Source organism: Trachemys scripta, chromosome 4 (assembly GCF_013100865.1).
Source record: "Trachemys scripta elegans isolate TJP31775 chromosome 4, CAS_Tse_1.0, whole genome shotgun sequence".
In the NCBI taxonomy this organism is placed as follows: domain Eukaryota; kingdom Metazoa; phylum Chordata; order Testudines; family Emydidae; genus Trachemys; species Trachemys scripta.
The window spans coordinates 47,713,180-47,732,113 of record NC_048301.1 but is presented as its reverse complement, the minus strand read 5'-3'; the positions used below and the strand labels follow the sequence as shown (position 1 = coordinate 47,732,113).

The following is an 18,934-nucleotide window of genomic DNA, read 5'->3' as shown; positions in this document are numbered from 1 at the left end:
TAGACATAACATGATATTTTGTGACATAATTTTTCAGAATCAACTAGGGCTAGCAGTTGGGTACCTCCCCTTTTTTCTTCAAGAGCCTCTGTCTATTCTAACGTGTGGGATATGGTGCCTCTGATATCAAGTTATAAAACATATATATATATATATATAGAGAGAGATACCTATCTCATAGAACTGGAAGGGACCCTGAAAGGTCATTGAGTCCAGCCCCCTACCTTCACTAGCAGGACCAGGTACTGATTTTTGCCCCAGATCCCTAAGTGGCCCCTTCAAGGATTGAACTCATAACCTTGGGTTTAGCAGGCAATTACTCTTCTGCTCCTCTAATTCTGGAGTTGCTGGAACCTGTAATGGCTCTCAGTGTAATTTGGAGTTTAAGGATTGTTCTAATTTGTGCCAAATTGAGCAGTTCCATAGGGTGGAGCACTTCAGTGTTTCTCATGGAGTATTGCATGGTCCAGCCTCACCTCTCCTCCTCCCCTATATGAAGTGAAAAAATGAGTAACCAGAACCTTTATGTCCCTTGAGGATTCCTCTACATCAGAGTAAAGGCTCAGCTTTCTGTCTGCATCGTGGTGCCTTAGCAGGGTAAAGCAACTGGATCTGACCAATTTTTCAGAGGTTTCACCAAAAAAGCCAGGGATAACATTGGGTAAAAGGGGTAGTGGTACTCTTCAGCTCCACCCACAAAATAAGCCCTATCTATGTGATTCACCAAAACTAGACGCTACTCACAGTAGGTTGTGCAGCTGTTGAAAATAGGATTGAGCATGCTCTCAGCTCCATTGGACTGCTCAAGCTTGGCTTGGGCTTGAGTATGCCCATGGCCTCTGTTAAGCTAGTTGGGCATAGTTCCTTCTTGACTGAGAAATGAATGGTGGTACGTCCCATATGCCATGCTGAAGCAAGACCATGCATATCTAGGCCATCCTGGCAGCTATTTGTGTAACCTGTTCTCAAAAATGTTCAATTATGGGGATTCCACAAACACCTTTGGGAGTATATTCAAGTATTTAACTATCCAGTTTAGAAAGTTGTTCCTAATACTGAGCTTAAATCTCCTTTGCTGCAGATTGAGCCAATTACGTCTTGTCCATGCTTCAATGGACATGGAGAACAATTGATCACTGTCCTCTTTATAACAACGGTTACCATATTTGAAGACTATCAGGTCCTCCCTTAGTCTTCTTTTCTCAAGACTAAACATGGACAGTTTTTTTAACCTTTCCTCATAGGTTAGGTTTTCTAAATCTTTTATTATATTTGTTGCTCTCCTCTGGACTCTCTCCTATTTGTCCATGTTTCCTAAAGTGTGGTTCCCAGAATTGGACACAGTACTCCTGCTGAGGCCTCACCAGTACGAAGCACAGTGGGACAATTACCTCCTGTATCTTACATATAATGCTCCTGTAATACACCTTCAAATATTAACCTTTGTTGCAACTGCATCACATGGTTGACCTCATATTCAATTTGTGATCCACTGTAACCCCCAGATCCTTTTCAGCGGTATGACCACCTAGCCAGTTATTTCCCATTTTGTATTTGTGCAGCTGAATTTGCTTTCCTAAGTGAAGTACTATGCACTTGTCTTTATTGAATTTCATCTTTTTTGATTTCAGACCAATTCTCCAATTTATCAATTTTGAATTCTAATCCTGTCCTTCAAAGTGCTTGCAACTCCTTCCCATTCCACAGATTTTATAAGCATATTCTCCATTCCATTTTCAAAGTCATTAATGAAAACGTATAAATAATACTGGACCCATGACAGGTCCTTGCGGTTCACCAATATATGTGTCCTCCTAGTTTGACAGTAACTACTCTTTGTGTACAGTGTTTAAGTGATTATGAACCCACCTTATAGTAATTACATTTACACCACATTTCCCTTGTTTACTTATGAGAATGTGATGTAGAGCTGTGGTAAAAACCTTACTTAAATCAAGATATATCCCCTCTGCAGCTTCCCCTCAATCCCATCCATTGGCCAGTAATCTTCTCAAAGATTCAAATTAGTTTGGAAATAGAAGGAAATGGCCATATCATTATTAAACAAACAAGAATGTAAACAAATGAAGGAAGACAATGAACATAGTCTTTCCAGCAAAGGGTAGTTGTAACTGCTCAGCCCACATATAAGCCACATGTGGTACTGAATGGCAGACACCAAGGTCAAAACCAAATTCTGGGTACTTGTGCAGAAATACTATCCGGCTTACCCAGGCATGTACCACAAGCCATGCTCCACCTCCATAGAGATGGTTAGAGCCCCTGCTGAGAGACTCCAGGCAGTTTCTGCCAGTGGATCTCTTAGTCAGAGCTGCATATTGAACCCAGGGGCAGTGGAACGAGTGGGGCAGAGGGGCGCAAAGTAAACATTGTGGGGACTAAACTTTGTTTCTGCCTCCGTATCCATGCTTCAGTCCCAGCTCAGCTGCACTTCCCCTCTGACACGACCTTATGCCACCCAGTTCCAGTTACTGCCTCCCCATTGGCTGATTGTTTGGGAGTTGAGAGCTAATCAGGTTCTGGGCAGCCACTTCCCCAGCAGTATGTGGGGACAGGCACACCTACACCAATCGGGAGGCAGTAACTGTATATTCATATGAGGGGCAGAGGCAAGAGCAGGACCCGGAGGTGCAGGAGCGGCCACCCCAGTGCCCATGATTGGGCTGGAGAGCAGAAGCCAGGGTGATCTCTCCACCTTCTATTCCTCCACACACACCCATTCACGTGTATCTTCCACTGCCTCTACATTGAATCCCACATTTATGGGAAATAGTTACTTCTACTTTCCTACTGTGCCAGCCAGAGCTGCTGAATAAATTTACCTTCTGCAAAGACCATGTCCCCATCAAAGTTGCAACATCATAAGCTTGAGCTAGTGGAAACCCAAATAGGATTCTAGCTTGATCTGAACAGAAAGAAAATGCAATGGCTAGTCAACATAACAATAACATACAGTAAGCAATTAAATGGCAATACAAATATCCCAAGGATAAGGGACATCTGTTTGGATAAGACATCTACCAAAGCACATGGATGGTGGGAGGAGAATGTGAGTGGCCCTTTGCTCTTCCCCCAGCTTCTCATAATGAGGCTTAATAAGAGGGACTCTTAGAGTCAGATGTATGACCTTTGGTAGAGTGTGACACAAAGCTGGGCTCTGATTGGTCACGATGGTTAAGGAGCCCTTTTAATCCATCCAGGGAAACCCCTGGCAAATCCATCTGCCCTGTGAATGGGTGAGACTGGTTGGTGGTCAGGGCGGTCAGGTTTAGAGGATGACAGAACTGAATTAAGAATGGTTACTTAACTTGTTTGCTACTGCTGAAAGGAAAATACCATCATTAGCATTCAAATATTGAAAGAGCATAGTATTGTTGAAGTATATCCTTAAAATTGCATATCTGTACATGTCAGCATTTGGAAAATGTTGGTAATTTGTATAGGAATCCATCAATGAAAGCAAGTGGGTTAAATGTGACAGAACACTAATACTGATGAATGTCCTCCTTTGTTGTTTTTGTTTCAGTTTACAAGCCTTGCGAAAGGAAAAGTCCCGAGATGCTGCTCGCTCTCGCCGGGGAAAGGAAAATTTTGAATTCTATGAGTTGGCAAAGTTGTTGCCGCTCCCTGCAGCCATTACAAGTCAGCTTGACAAGGCATCCATCATCCGACTTACAATTAGCTATCTGAAAATGAGGGACTTTGCTAATCAGGGGGATCCTCCGTGGAACTTGAGAATGGAAGGACCTCCACCCAACACATCAGTAAAAGGTATGAAAATAGAATATTGTTTAGTATGGATTGTGGCAGCCTGTAGTAATATCTAAATTGAAATTTTTACCATCATCCTTTCTTCTTTCCCTGCATATCAAATCCTTTAAAGGGATACAAATGTGGAAATCTGAGGTCTGCATGAGAAAGACACCATGTGAAGGTGAAATAAACCTCTTATTCTATTTATATTTTATTTAAAAACAAACTTTGTCAGTATAACTATGATAGCAGGTTTCTGGGAGATGGAGATTAAATGATTTGTTGTAAAGTGATTTGCCGTTATTGTGTTTTTGTTTCTTTTCATACTGTACAAAAAGATGATTTTGGGTGGAGCATGGTAACATTTCTTGGCTTGGGGTCATTTATTGTATGGTATATTAAAAACTGAATTCAGGTTAATAGTAAATTCAAGCACTTCAAATTTTGTCAGTCACCAAAATGAAGACCTGAATTTCATTTATTTTCTTACCATTTATTCATAAAATATTTTGACCTCTAAGCTAATGTAGTTAGAAATTTAGCCAAAATGGATCTAGTTTCAAATGTAAGCATCTAAACTGTGTATTCAAATGAGCAGTTAGATAAATTAAATGGGTATTTCTGACCTGTGTACCCATTGGAGCACCCAAGCCCAGGGGCTGTTAGCCTTACTTTAGAACCCATATATGTAAATCCGTCTTGTACAGTGTTTCGGGTGATGTGTATAATCTTTTAAGACTGACATTTTTAGTGTCATCTTTAAATCCTACCTTTTCTCAGGCAGATAAGTGTGATCTCCCTTTCTGTTATAATTAATGTAACAATTTTTAATGAAGTTAGAAATTTTGAAAGCCTTTAAAAAAAGTGGTTGTTAGATCTCTGATCTGCCTTTGGCAGAACTGAATTTCATTCTGTTTTATTTTGGCTATTAATTTTTATGTTTTAGAGGAGACGTATTCTAGATTGAACAGGATATCATCAACCCTTCATTTTCTATCTGTTGTCATTAGTTATACACTTGAAACACTGGACTGGACTATATGGTATAAGGCTGTATGTAGTTAGAGGCATCAGGCCACCTCTAAGGGACAAATAGGAATCTCTGACTTTGTAGGTCAGCACTTGACAGCTGACTATTAGTATTGATATTAATACTGATATTAGCATTGGCTATGTAGGCAGCTTTCAGTTGCCCTTCTTGCTAGAAGAAAGAATATTAGATGAAAAATGTCATAATTTTACACTGGAAGGAGGTAGACAGGGAGGGCAAAAAACAACGGACTTCCAGACTAATGATCTAGGGATCATACATGTATTTGTCCCTATTCATATATGTCCATTTATACCATCTGCCATGTAATATTTTTCCTGAAAGAATGGAAATGGCATCATTCAAAGTATAAGAATATGACTAGTTATCATCATGCTTGTGATATCAAAAATATGCAAGTGTTACTCTCATATCCTTTCATTCTGAAAAGTAAGTGTTCTCATGCACTGGGATAGCTGCTAAATACAGTAAGGCTGTTACAGTAGTGATGTAAAGTAAGTGGGTTATTGTTGTCTGTTGCATCTGTAATCTACCTGTTGAAATAACACATGCAGCCCTATACAATGCTATTACAGGCTCGCCTGTCGTACAGAATGCCTGATTTCTTCAGGTCTGTGGGTCATGGTTTAAAAAATCTTGTGTAAGTTTTCTTAGTATACGCTCTCCTTTTTCAGTGTCCTGTTTTGGAATAAAAAAATATATTTGAACACTGGTCACTGTCAGACAGGAACATATTTAAATATAAGCACTCTGGCTCAGGTTCACCCACGCCTCTGCCTACAAAAAAGCAGAATGAAACATTTTAATGCTGTGTCTCCACCCAATTGGAAGCTCTACTGCTGCAATTTTAGAAGAAGTCCTTTTTTTTTTTAAGTGTAAGTTCACTATTACTAAGTAGGATTTTATTTTACACATCGCAGTGCCTTGAAATAATGTGGAGCTTTCACTCTACTTCACTGTATTAGTAAATAGTGTTTCATTATATGTGAATACATTATAAGCAGGTTCACCTGTACATTGCATGTATATTTTATTACTTCACTAGTTCTCCTTGAACATAAACCTGTTACGCATTCCGATCAAACATTCGTGAAATTACATCAAAAGAAATTCATTTTCATTTATTAAGGTCTTTTTCTGCTGCCCTTGAAGAAGTTCATATGGATAAACAAGCTCTCATAAATAGCCTGCAGCATCATATGAAGTGTGGTTCATAATCCTACAATAAAACGCAAGACATTGTACTTTGTGTGTCCCCAAGCAATTTCTTGAATAGACCCTAAAGGCGTTTGGAAAATTATATGAGAAGTACTTACACTGTGTAGGCGACTGCTTTCCCCCTCCTCCCCCCCCCCACTTCAAATGTGATGGTCTGTTCATGTTAATAATTAAATTTCAAAGCTTAGTTTTAAATTTGTCCTCGACTATGTACAGCAATTTAATCATTTTAATTTAGTATTTCAGAAAGGTCCTTTACTCTGCCCTGTATTCATCACAGCTTTTCTTAAAAGTCTGTAAAGGCTGATGAGTTTGTTTTCTTATGCTCATTTTGTATACATTATTCCAAGTTGCGGTTGCAAAAAGAACGCTTAGGTGATGCTGTGTAATATTTCCAGAGTCAATTACTTCATGGAAATGATACGTTAAGCAATTGGAAAGTAACAGATAGTTTTCTCCATTATTTTAGAAATATCTGTATTGTTATAATACAGATCAAGTCTACAATGAACATTATGCATTATTCAAAAAATGACCAGCCGTTCTCAGCAGTGTTCAGCTAAATAACTGATGATTGTAACCTTTAAAGAAATTTCATTGCGGTAACTATTGGTAAATCACTTCTCCATTCACAGTAATCTTTGTTTAGAGGCTGTCTAGAAACCATTATATCTTTTATTAATCTTAAAAGCAATAGCCACTGATTTGACATTTGCTGAAACTAGATAAATTTTCTGTCTTTCTAATATAGGAAATTTCAGTCAGGTTTTTCTGGCCTGTTGTTTAAGACCTTGTTACTTGGGAATATTAGCCATGGTAAGCAATAATTTATATGTTTTGCAGTAGTGGACTTTAAATATTAAAATTCTTAAAATCAGGAGGAGTGTCCTTATGAGAGGCAATAAATATGTACACAAATATATAAAATAAAACATCCATTTATAGACAATAGAAATCAAAGAATAAGCAAGATACTTGTATATACAGTATATACTGAACCATATAGTTTTTAGGGCAAAATAATACTGTCTTTACTTAAACCCCAATATTCAGTGGGTGTCTGTTCATGAGTAAAACAGAACAACTGTTAGCAAATTCCTCAGTATCACAAACGTATATTCTAACAGTTTTGATCTATCTGTAGGAGGGGTTACACATCTGTTTTTCCATAACATGTGGTCAGTGTTTAACCAATAATTGGGACCTTATCTGGGACAATACTTAAATTATTTTGTGCATTCTGGCTGCCAAAGACACAACAGACTACATAATGTTTTTGTGATCTAAAATTCTAAGAATCATCTTGCTGTCTTGGGATAGCATTTTATGAATCCCATTTATATTTCTACTGAAAGACAAAATGCCCAATGGGTTGTCTGAGAAATTACTCCAAGATTCTGGATATTTCCTCCAAATGTAACCAACGGTATCACAAATATATGAAAGACCATGAACTTGTGTGTGCAGCTCTCCAAGAAGTTATATTTGTTGTCATTGAGAATCTTTTAAAAAACATGCATCAAGGAATGCAACATTTTGCGGTATGTAAAATGTGTTTTGTTGAAGTAAAATCATGTTGCATATCTGGGGTTTTTTTGGGCAAACTTTCTGCCACATCAGTGCTACTCTTCTAATATTTCACAGCCAAATAAATTATGGATGTTAACTCTTCCACTTGACCAGCATGCCTGTCACTTGCCAGAATATGGAAAACCCTTTCTGATACTTTTGAAAAAACAACAACAACTACTTTTGTTCTTTTCACTTGCACATGCTATTCACAACGTATAATATGTGCCCATTTTTGTTATCCTTATCACTGGCCAGTTCCCAAGATGACATCAAATTATTCATTAGATAGAAATCGGACTTTGTTCATGCTGGGTGTTGCTTTTTATCTTTGGAGATTCAAGTGCATGCATAAGGCCATGCGTACAATTTCTTTTTGAATAGCATGACCTATAGGAACTGGAATATGTAGCACAAGTTTGTGACATATCTATCTTTTTATGAAACAGAATTAATTATGGGATTATCCAGGATTTCAAATGGTGACGAATTGGTTGTAGGTTTTTGAACTGGAATATTTACATTTTGATATATATTTTTACAAACAGAAGCAGCCAACCTACTACCATTAGCCAGGCGAATGAATAATTCCAGCTAAGGTGTGAAATGGCCTTCAGTTAAACTGTTTTCAAATGATGGTAACTGAATCAGTGGCATGATGCATGATTAGCTTGATTACACCTCCTTTTGGCATTCCTCAGTCTGAAACAGGATAATCTTACTGATCTGTGATCTGGAGTTAAGAATATTTGGCAGTTTGGAACAAACTCAAATGTCATCATCTAAGTGTTTCAGCCCAAAACAGACCTCTTGAGTCACTTTTCAGTGACAAGCATGTATGGTGGTAAAATGTAGCCTGTAATAATTAATTCCTTGTTACTTAATTTCTACAGTCCTGAGAAAATCAGGATAATCCATTAGTAAGAGCAAAGAATGATTGTTTTTCCTAACTTGGTGTAAAATTTTAATGCTGAGCCATACCTTTCTCTCATTTCTAAATGTGATACACATATTTTTTTTAATATATATATATATATATAAATACAAGTTATAATACAAGACTACTCATGATAGGAAAATTGAACAGGTATCTAAATAGTTGCCAGATTGGAGTCATAATGTGAAAATGGGACATCCTATGGTCAAACTTAGGTCTATTTAAAAAAAAATGGCGCCTTGGGACAGATAAGTCTGTACCTTTATTTTTCAAATAAATTTTTTTGAAGTGAAACTGCCTCTTTTCTTCAGACGACTGTGCTGAAATTTTAAAAAATAAGCACCTCTCAGCATGAATAAAGTAAAAAATATATGTTGAAAATTAGACATCTTGTCAAATTAGGGAACTCTGGGATGAGCAATATAAATCCAGTGTACTCCAGTGACTGTTTTTGAATTCTCTGTAAGAGAAAGCAAAAACTAATAATGTCGTAGGGTGTACCTATGTTTTGATTAAAGTACACTTTTCTTACTATTTTTATATTAGATAGGTGTAAATCTTTTTGTAGAAGATAACAAATTGTCTCCTTTCTGAAGTCTCTTTGGAGGATGTTCTCAACCCATTTAAAAGTGAATTTATGGTAATAAAATATATTACCTCACCCACCTTTGTTTCTCTTTATGGATCTCGAAAGACAATGAGTTAATAGTACTAGAGACTGAAGTATTTTATCAGCTGAACAGAAGAGAAGAAGACAGGAAAAGCTTCCCCACACCATACACCAATGTCTCTTTGCTCTTACCATGTAAGGATTGAAACTCACCTTTCTCCCAGTGCTTAAGGTATGGCACCTAGTCTTGAATTTTAGGCTTACGAAGGATATTGCAGTCCATAATGCAGCTGATTCTGAAGTATTGTTATAAAAGGGGAAATTGCTTTCTGAATGGCTCCCCCTCAGTGTTTTTTTTTTGTTTTTTTGTTTTTTTAAACTTTGTGCTGTTCAGGAGGAGAATTGAAAGCCAATGTAATTCTATTCTCTTATGCATGCACGCAAGAGCCTGATTTTCATTTACACTAGGGCCACTTTATACGGCTCTGACAGTGTTAAAAAGTGCTTTAGTATGAGTGTGTGTTATTTATGCCCAGTTAAAAACCTGTTTAAATGGGAGTATAGAGACCACCGAATCAAACCAGAAAACAAGATGAATTTTATTTTAAAGACCAGTCTGTGATGTGTGGGAAGAAAAACTATGTTATTATGGAGAACTTTAGTTTGGCAGATGCATGTTGGAAGTATCATGCTCCAACAGAAAAATATCATTAGAGTTTCTAAAAATTATAGATGATAATTTTCTAACATAACATAACATAACATAACATAACATAACATAACATAACATAANTGATAATTTTCTAACATAACATAACATAACATAACATAACATAACATAACATAACATAAAAGTTATTGTACCAAACAAGAAGTAACTATATGGGACCTCATTATGATGGATAAACATAAATTGACCATTGAACTGGAAATTGGTGGTTGTCTAGGGACCAGTGACAATAATCCAGTTACATTTAATATGGGCAAACCAATTCCAACCAGTAAAATATGTATTTGGTTCTTCAAAAGGGCTAATTTCCCTAAACTGAGGATAATTGAGTGAAGGTGTTTGGGAGAAAAAATTTAAGCAGAAAAATGTGAAAGAAAATTAGAAGCTCTTTAAAAAGAGCTTAGTAGGTGACTTAAAAAGCCATAATTCCAAAATCAAGAAAGAAGAAAACTTTAGCTAAATCCCATTCTGCTTTAGTGGTTCTGTTTAGCTTCTCAAAAAGCAGAATAAGAGGTGACTTGATTACAGTGTAAAAGTACCTTCACTGGGAGCTCATACAAGGTACTAATGGGCTCTTTAATCTAGCAGAGAAAGACACAATAAGAACCAATGGCTAGAAGCTGCAGCCAGAGAAATTCAAATTAGAAAATAGGTGCAAATTTTTATCAGTGTGGATCATTAACAATTGGAACAAAGTACCCAGAGGAGAGGCAGATACTCTATCTCTTGATGTCTTGATGTCTTCCAATCAAGACTGGATTCCTTTTTGGAAGATATGCATTAGCTATACAATGTATGCTTTGGTCAAAGATAGCTTATTGGGTTCAATGCAGGGGTAACTGGGTGAAAGTTAATGGCCTGTCATACAGGAGATCAGACTAGATGATCTAATCCCTTCTAGCCTTAACTTCTATGGGCATGTCTACATTGGTATAAAACCCTTGCAGCACAATGTCTCAGGGCTTGGGTCAGCTGACTCAATTTGCAGGGCTCCGGCAGTGGGGCTAAAAATTTAGTTATTTGTGCTTGGGCTAGAGCCTGAACTCTGAGACCCTCCCGCTTCTGACTCTCAGAGCCTGGCTCCAGTGGCCTTGGAACAATTTGTATAGTTGGAGTGCTGAGAGCCATTGAACAAAACTGTAAATCCTGTATATGATGGAAACCACTTCAAGCCACAGGGTGCTGCTGCATTCCCACCACCCCTAGTTCCAGCACCCCTGCCCGTCTCCAGCCTGAGCCTGAAAGTCTACACTACAATTTTATAGCCTGGATCCTGAGAGCCTGAGTCATGGCTATTCCATGGGTCTTTTATCACAGTGTAGCTGTACCCTACAAACCTAATGAGGCATTAGGGGGAAGGGAGCCTTCCAGGCAGAATTGCAGCCCCTGCACATTAGGGAGAGCAGGTACTGCTATCTCCTTGCTCCCTTGTGAGTACAGAGAGGTATGGACAAGGCGATGATTCTTCTACCCCTACACATTGGTCAGCTGCTGGAAGTAAGCTGCAACCTGCAAGAGGGTGTATTGGTGGTCAAGCTACCTCTGTATGTCTGGGAGAAGAATGTCTCCCATTGCTTTACCTTGGTTGGTATGGTTTCACAATGCCCCTATTATGATACAATGTTGTCCAAATTATTTGTCTCAATATCCAGTGACAGTGAGTTTCATAGACAATTTTTTTTTAAATCCAATTAATCCATTTTACTTTTTTCCTCTTAATTTAAGGCTTCCTCTTTTTCTTACGTTGTGGGAGTTACCCTTCTCTATACCATTTATATTATATAACTTAATCATATTCCCTCTTTTCATTTCCAGACTTTCATGCCCTTTTCTATTTCTGCTGTGCATCTTTAATGTGAGGCAACCCAAACTGACAGCACCATAGGAACATACCATTATTTCTGTAATGGGATAAATATGTGAGAAGGTAGTTCTATTTCCATGTCCTTTCGGTCTTTGGGCGCCGTGCTGAGACTGACAATGGGGGTGTCAGTTATGATGATTTTGGTGCTGTGGATATATGTTAACTAGGCAATGAGCTAAAATCACAAACACATTTTCCATAAGCTGCTGAGCAGTCAGTAGTTGGTAATGATTTTTGATCAGTCCTGTGTGACACTGGCCCAGGAGATGAAGGATCTCACTAACATTATCACTTTCCTGATCCTTCCAGTCCCCTCCTAGTTAAAACCATAGAATGATGCTAAATTTACATGTCCTCCTTTATTTGAATCACTAACTCTATCCATCACTTGTGCCGAGACAGAAAACGTCTACTGTAGCTGATAACATATTAACGTTATTGCAAACATATAGTCAATTCAGTGTCAGTATTTTAAGGGTTAAATGTGGCTAAACCATCATCTTACAACTAAAGAGATGCATTTAATCAGAGCAGCCAAACGGCCCTTATACACAAGAATAAGGAAATAGAAAATGTGACGGTGTATTGTAGATCGTCTTTATCACTGCCAGCCCTTACTGTGCTCATCTCTGTTCTATTGCAGCTACAATTCATCTTCCTTCTTCTCTTATTGTGATATGTCCAACCAATCACAACTTTTACTTCTTCGTGGTCTTTCTAAAGCCCTTTACTGCAATTTATTTTGTTTACCCATGGATTTGTATTTTGGCCTCTCACTATCACACTAGCTATGCATAGTTTCTTCCTCTGTTATTCAGTCCTTAACCTTTACTCCATCTTCCTTTTTGAGTGCCAGTGTTTTTTTCTATATGTCACAGCTGGAACGCTTGAATTCTCAGTGCAACCCTGATGGTAAAAACCAAGTGGAGAAGAATTTTAAAAATTAAAAAGAAAAAGAAGAGTAGAAAGAAGGAAATAACTACACTTAAATAAAATAAGAGCTGCTCCTGAATCTTAGCTTCAGCTCCTTCAACATCTGAACTAATATTTTAATAGTTTTAGCTCATCCAATCCTATCTCATTGTCAGTTTTCACTCATGAGATAAATATCTACTGTCACAATTTCAACAGAGAGGAGATAGATACCTGTACCTGCTATCCATAGTTGAGAACATTGACAAAGATGCAATAGTGGCTGAGTAGGTATTGACAACTGCATAGGCTCCAACCTTGTAGAAGATGCGTAAATAAGTCAGAAGGAATGTTCAGATTAAATTTAAGTTAATTTTTTTGGGTTATATCGTGTTATGTCATGTTCAAGGAGAACTCCCTATTGATTCCAAAAAGAAATTCTGCTTAAATGTCAGTGGCACAATATGAGCCCTTTTACTTTTTCCAAATCCTTTTAATAAAATGTTTTCACATGATTTATTATTAGTTTTTCCACATTATGTGAACTTTTTTCTTTTTAAAAACATTAACATCTTAAATTATGTATTTGTTGCCTATTCTATGTAATATTTTAAAATAATGGACAGGAAGGGATTTGTCAATTAAGGGGTGCAAAAACTCCTATGTCCCAAAGATGCTTGTTTTGCATTTTTGCTCTTTTAGTAACCTAAAATGGGACAAAAGTAAATCACTGTTGCATTGTTTTCACATGTAAAGTGAAAAAAAGATTGTTGGTATCTGTAAGCTGCCATATTTGGGGAAAAGACTTGAACTTAAACCTTTGCTCATTTCATTCATTCTCACCTTTTCTAAGCAGGGCAAAAGCTTCTTCTAATAGTACCACTCTTATGGTGAAGTGTTTGGACAGATGCTCAATAAAAGCTGATTCCTGCAACATTCATGTGATAAGCCCTGTTTACATCACTGGGATGACTTATATGAGTAAGGGCATGTCTTCACTAGCAACGTTAAAGCACTGCTGCGACAGCGCTTTAACATGGCTGTGTAGTTGTGGTACCAGCACTGGGAGAGAGCTCCCCAAGCGCTGTAAAAAACCCATCTCCATGAGGGGAATTACTACCAGCACTGGAAGCACGGCTCCCAGCGCTGGTGCACTGTCTACACTGCTTACAGCGCTGAAACTTGCAGCACTCATGGGGGGTGTATTTTCACACCCCTGAGTGAGAAACTTGCAACGCTGTAAAGTAGCAGTGTAGACAAGGCCTAAGAGTTCTGGGACCAGGTGATTGTGTTTGACATTCTTGTACCCTGGTCCCAATTCAGCAATGCATTTAAGCACGTGCTTAAGTTCCATTAAAGTCAATGAGATTTAAGCATGCGTTTAAAGCAGAGAAGCATTTTTATGTGAAAAATGTAAACCTGACTTTGTATTTCCTGTATTCTATGATTGAAACTGTAATATTATTATAATCATCAGAAGTGGCTATCTAGATATTTGGAACAAGTACTAGTCTAACCCTGGCAATGAAGTGTGAAACACATGGATTTATTAATAATTCTCGTTCTTGTCTAATTATTATATTGGATACTTGTGGTCAAAAGGAAAGAGTAGGGTAGTCAAGTTACACGGTTTGACCACAATATCGACATAGCTTAATTTCTGCTAATATTTCACTGTGAAGCTGGGGGAAGGAAACTGAGTTTCCACCAAATTCCTGTTCTCTTGTGGGTCTCCCATTTCAATCTGGGATATAAAGTAAAAAATAACTATGGATTCATTGTATTCTCATTCTGTATTTAAGTCCTTCCCAGGACATTACAGAGATCAGCAAAGACTGTTGTCATTAGCTTTCTGTAATTAAAGAACACCCCTCATAAATAACTTTATAATTTAGATTTACCAAGATCCGTATAAAACTCAGATTACCATCATTTCTCTTTCTGGGTAAGGAAAAAAGACAAATCATTCATAAATTACTTAACCCTAGTTGTGCCATAGTCTTACTCATACTCGGGATTATACATTAGAAAGCCCTTGTCTTATTTTTGATGGATGAGCATGTCTGCCTGTATGATTCACTCTTACTGTTAGTTGAATGCTTCTACAGAAGCATAGGCAACTTGTCACTTCTGGTTCCATTTGTATCTAATGAAAACTATGGCTTTTGGTCCCCATGGGTTGGTGTCACATGAATGTGCAAAATTGCATGCCACATTTCATCATCTGGGAAAGTACTAAAGGGAGTATTCATCATCATTAGAAGGATCATGAGTATATATTATTGTTAATTTTTTATGAATACAGGCAATTCCCATCTATTAAAAGGTGAAAGTAGAAGACTTCTAGCCATCTTTATAAAACTTCAGGAAGCAATCTTGATAAAACTTTATAAGAAGCCATTACACACACTTAGAGGATTAGCAAAAATTATGAAATTCTGGTTTTAAGAATAAATATGAAATTCCTAGGAGTATCAGAACAACTCTTCATTATCTGTTGTCTTTCAAATGTGAATTGCTATGAATGCCATCTGTTGGTCATCCTTTTGATGAAGCCGAACTATGCTGACATTTCTAATGGAGTAACTAAGGCATGTATAGGTTTAGGGCCAGATTTTCCAAAGAGCTCAGCACCATAATTGGGGCCAAATTTCAGAAGATCTCAACTCCTATTCAGGCAACAAAAATCAGTGGCTACATTTTCAAAAGTGTTCAGCAGTTTGAATGCTTAAATTTTTTAGTAATCTGATAAGTGTCCTAATGGCAGCTGCCAGGTGCTGAACTAAATTCAAAAATTGGTTGAGAGTGACACACCCAATATCACACAACAGATCTGTGGGAGAACTGGGAATAGCACCCTAATCCCATGACTCCAAAGTCCTGTGCTTAGCAAGAAGACTACCTTAACAGGACTACTGCATTTAGTTAGCATTTCACTATGAAATTTAATGTGTTTCTTATATGAAGAGATCAGATTTTTTGGAATGCCATTTGGGTTAGCAGAGAGACAAGGTGGGTGAGGTGAACCTGAAGAAGAGCTCTTTGTAGCTCGAAAATCACTCTTTCACCAACAGAAGCTGGTCCAATAAAAGATATTACCTCACCCACCTTGTCTCTCCAATGTCCTGGGACTAACGTGGCTGCAACTACACTGCAAACAACAATTCATATTAACACTCTGAATAGATAATGAGATTATCAAGTGAAGGAAATATTGATAAATCCATTTCATAATAAATCTCCCTGTTATATTAGCTTGAATAGGTATATTGAAAAAAAATTAAAGGTCTACTCGTTATTAAAGGTTTTATAGGCCAAGGCCAGTCTTTTAAGTATCTTTGCAAAAATGCAGTGTCAATAGACGTTACACTGTCTAAATAAACCAACAAAAAGTCGCAAGGAAATAAGACCAGATGTATTGTGTGATGAGGTCCAAATGTCATTTCAAGTCCAAGGGCCAGCCACTGTAAGAAGGCATCTCCCTTCTTTTTGTTGACAAATTTTAAATACATTTAACTGTCCTTTTTTGTAGATGAAAAAAATGCTGGTTTTAGTTGTTGTTTTTCCATAGGCTAGAGCAGTGTCCTGTTCACTTGGTTCTTTAATGTTTATCCATCCTGTCTCCTTTTTAATCCTTCCCTTTTATTTGTCTCTTATGTATTACTTAGTTCCTTTTCTGTTTTTTACTCCTTAATTGAGTCTTTTTGTTTATTCTTCCCATCCTGTTCATTGGCTTTTATGCCTCTTTCTCTGCCTTTTTTACTCTTCTTGTTCTGTTGCCACATTGTGGTGTTCTAAGGACTTCAAAGTGAAGTTTTCTTTGGTAAATTTTACTTAACAGTCTCTGGATATATTCAGCAAAAAGGAACTGAAAGGAGCAGGGGTAAAGTTTTGCTGTTGCAATCTGTTTCTCAGATAGCCAGTTTAGTAAATATATGGACCAAGTTGTGTCATTTATTATGCCACATTTATAGATTCATAGGTTTTTAAAGCCAAAAGGGACCATTCTGACCATCTAGTCTGACCTGCTGCATAACACAGGCCATAAAATCTCAACCAGTAATTGCTACCTCAAGCCCATAACTTCAGTTTTAGCAATAGCTTATCTTTTAGAAATAGATCTAGTCTTGATTTAAGGAATTTAAGTGGTGGAGAATCAACTAAGTCCCTAGGCAAGTTGTTCCAGTGGTTAATTACCCTCTCTGTGGGGAAAAAAAAGAGTGCCATATTTGTAGTCAGAATTTGTTAATCTTCAGCTTCCAAACATTGTATCTTGTTATGCCTTTTTTTCTGCTAGATTAAGGAGCTGTCTACTGTCAGAAATCTCTTCCCTGTATAGGTATCATGATCCTCTTAACCTTCTCTTCAATAAACTAAATAAATTGAGCTTCTTCTTAATCTCTCACTGTAAGGAATAATTTCCAGAACTCTAATTATTCTTGTAGTTCTTTTCTGAAACCTTTCCAGTTTTTCTGCATTTCTTTTTGAAGAATGGGCACTCAGTGGCACTGGAACATTTTTAGTAGTGGGGATGCTGAAAGCCAGCCCCCTTACCCCTGTCTGCCTCTCCTCTTCCCCCCTCTCCCTGCTGAGGCTGAGAGGAGGGCTGTGTCTCTGGGAAGGGGGGACCCAGACTGGTAAGGGGGCTGAGGCCACAGCTGGGGGTGGGCGTGGGGCCAGGAGCAGAGCCCCCAGCAGTGGCCAGCAGCTAGGACCCCAAATGGCCTGGTGCAGGGCCCCGAGTACGGGGCCAGTGACTGGGAAGTGGGGCAAACAGCCAGGAGCCGAGCCCCAGGTGAGGTGAGGGGTTGGAGAGCAGAGTGCAGGCAGAGGGCCAGGCCAGGGCATAGGCACGGGAAGCACCCCCTGTTATCTGTGTATTATTTAAGGAAAAACAACATTGCTTTAATTGGCATGACCATGGTAGTAAACACTGTGCCAGGTAGTTTACATTTGCAGATTTGGGCCCTTAAATTGTAAACTCTTTATCTGTTTCTGTAAAACATTAAGCATGCCTATAGTGCTATGTAAATAATAAATGGCAACATGTTGGCTTATTTACAAAATTCCATAATAAAATAACATTTACTTGTACATACAGGCAGGATGACAACCAATGTCTATCCAGGCTTATCTTGATCTTTAGGGCTCCCTCTCCTGTTTCTCCAGTTTGATTCCTGCCTCATGCAGAACAGCACACAGGTAGGCAATTTCAGTAGCTTTGACTGGCTGCGATTTTGTCTCTAGCCCAGATAAATCAAAAGCAAAAAAAAAAAAAAAAAAAGTGCTAATTTGAGCCCTCATATTAGTGATTTGCAGTGGGCATCTTAAGCAGGGTTTTTTGGTTCTCACTGAGAGCGACCCTCACTACATCAGTGGAGTGACGCAGTGGTAGAAACAATGTCTGGAGTGGAGCAGGCAAAACTAGATGTTCAGCTTGCTAATAAGGGAGAGACGCTCACCCACTGTGGGAGAGGATCTACTAGAGACGGAGTTTGAGAAATAATAGATAAGGGACCGTAATAATCCATCTTCATCCCCTCAAAAGTTTTCCTTGGCCTATGAAGTACTTGAGTGAATCAGTGAGTTTTCCCTAGCTGCTAAATCTAACCAGGTTTTGGAGGAGAAAATCTGAACACAACCAGCTTTTACTTGTTGAGCAACAGCCAATTCATTTCCTGTTCTTCAGGAAAAAGTCACTTCTTCACACTTAGGAGGGTGATAACTTTCTTTTGTTTGTATTCCTAAAAGTAAATTTTACTTCTCATTCCTTAAGCAAGCGGAAAGGTTCCAGCCTTTCAACCCTTTCCCTTTGTGGACTTGCTTTTGGAGTAAGATCTCACGCTACTTTTTTCATCCATATGGAAAGCCATCTCCTTAATCTCCTGGGTCCTTCCCCCTAGTTTACTCAGGATAGCTTCTCAATTTCTTTGTTTCTTTTCCTTTCATTTTCCAAACAGTTATCTGTTCCCAGGTCAGGAGAAGCTTTTTACTGCACCTCTTGGTCTTACCTCTGAGGATTGGGATCGTGGGCCCAAGACAAACAGAGATTTTAGGGTTAACTCTAATTCTTTTCTGCCCTACAGAAAGAGACAGCAGGTCATTAGACCTTGTTTTGGTTGGATCCGATGTGTATGAACCAGCTAATAAAGCCTGAGATTCAAAATATCATCTCTGTGATCCACTCTGCTAATGGTAGTTGCTGTGTTGATCATAACCGCAACCTTCCATCAAGGTTGTTCTGTATCAGTGACACTGGCAGGCCAGTT

The 18,934-nt window shown here is 38.2% G+C and overlaps 1 protein-coding gene across 5 annotated transcripts in view; it reads left to right on the top strand.

Annotated features, from left to right (window-relative positions):
• The window catches only part of NPAS3 (neuronal PAS domain protein 3), an 827,431-nt gene that overhangs the window by 238,052 nt on the left and 570,445 nt on the right, over window positions 1–18,934 (top strand). For 4 of the 5 annotated variants that reach the window (XM_034768663.1, XM_034768661.1, XM_034768666.1 and 1 more), the window contains 2 exons: window positions 3,548–3,792; window positions 3,905–3,955. In XM_034768663.1, coding sequence (XP_034624554.1) covers window positions 3,548–3,792; window positions 3,905–3,955 — 296 coding nt within the window. The remainder of the gene's footprint in view (window positions 1–3,547; window positions 3,793–3,904; window positions 3,956–18,934) is intronic. The other variant, XM_034768662.1, reaches the window with a different exon arrangement.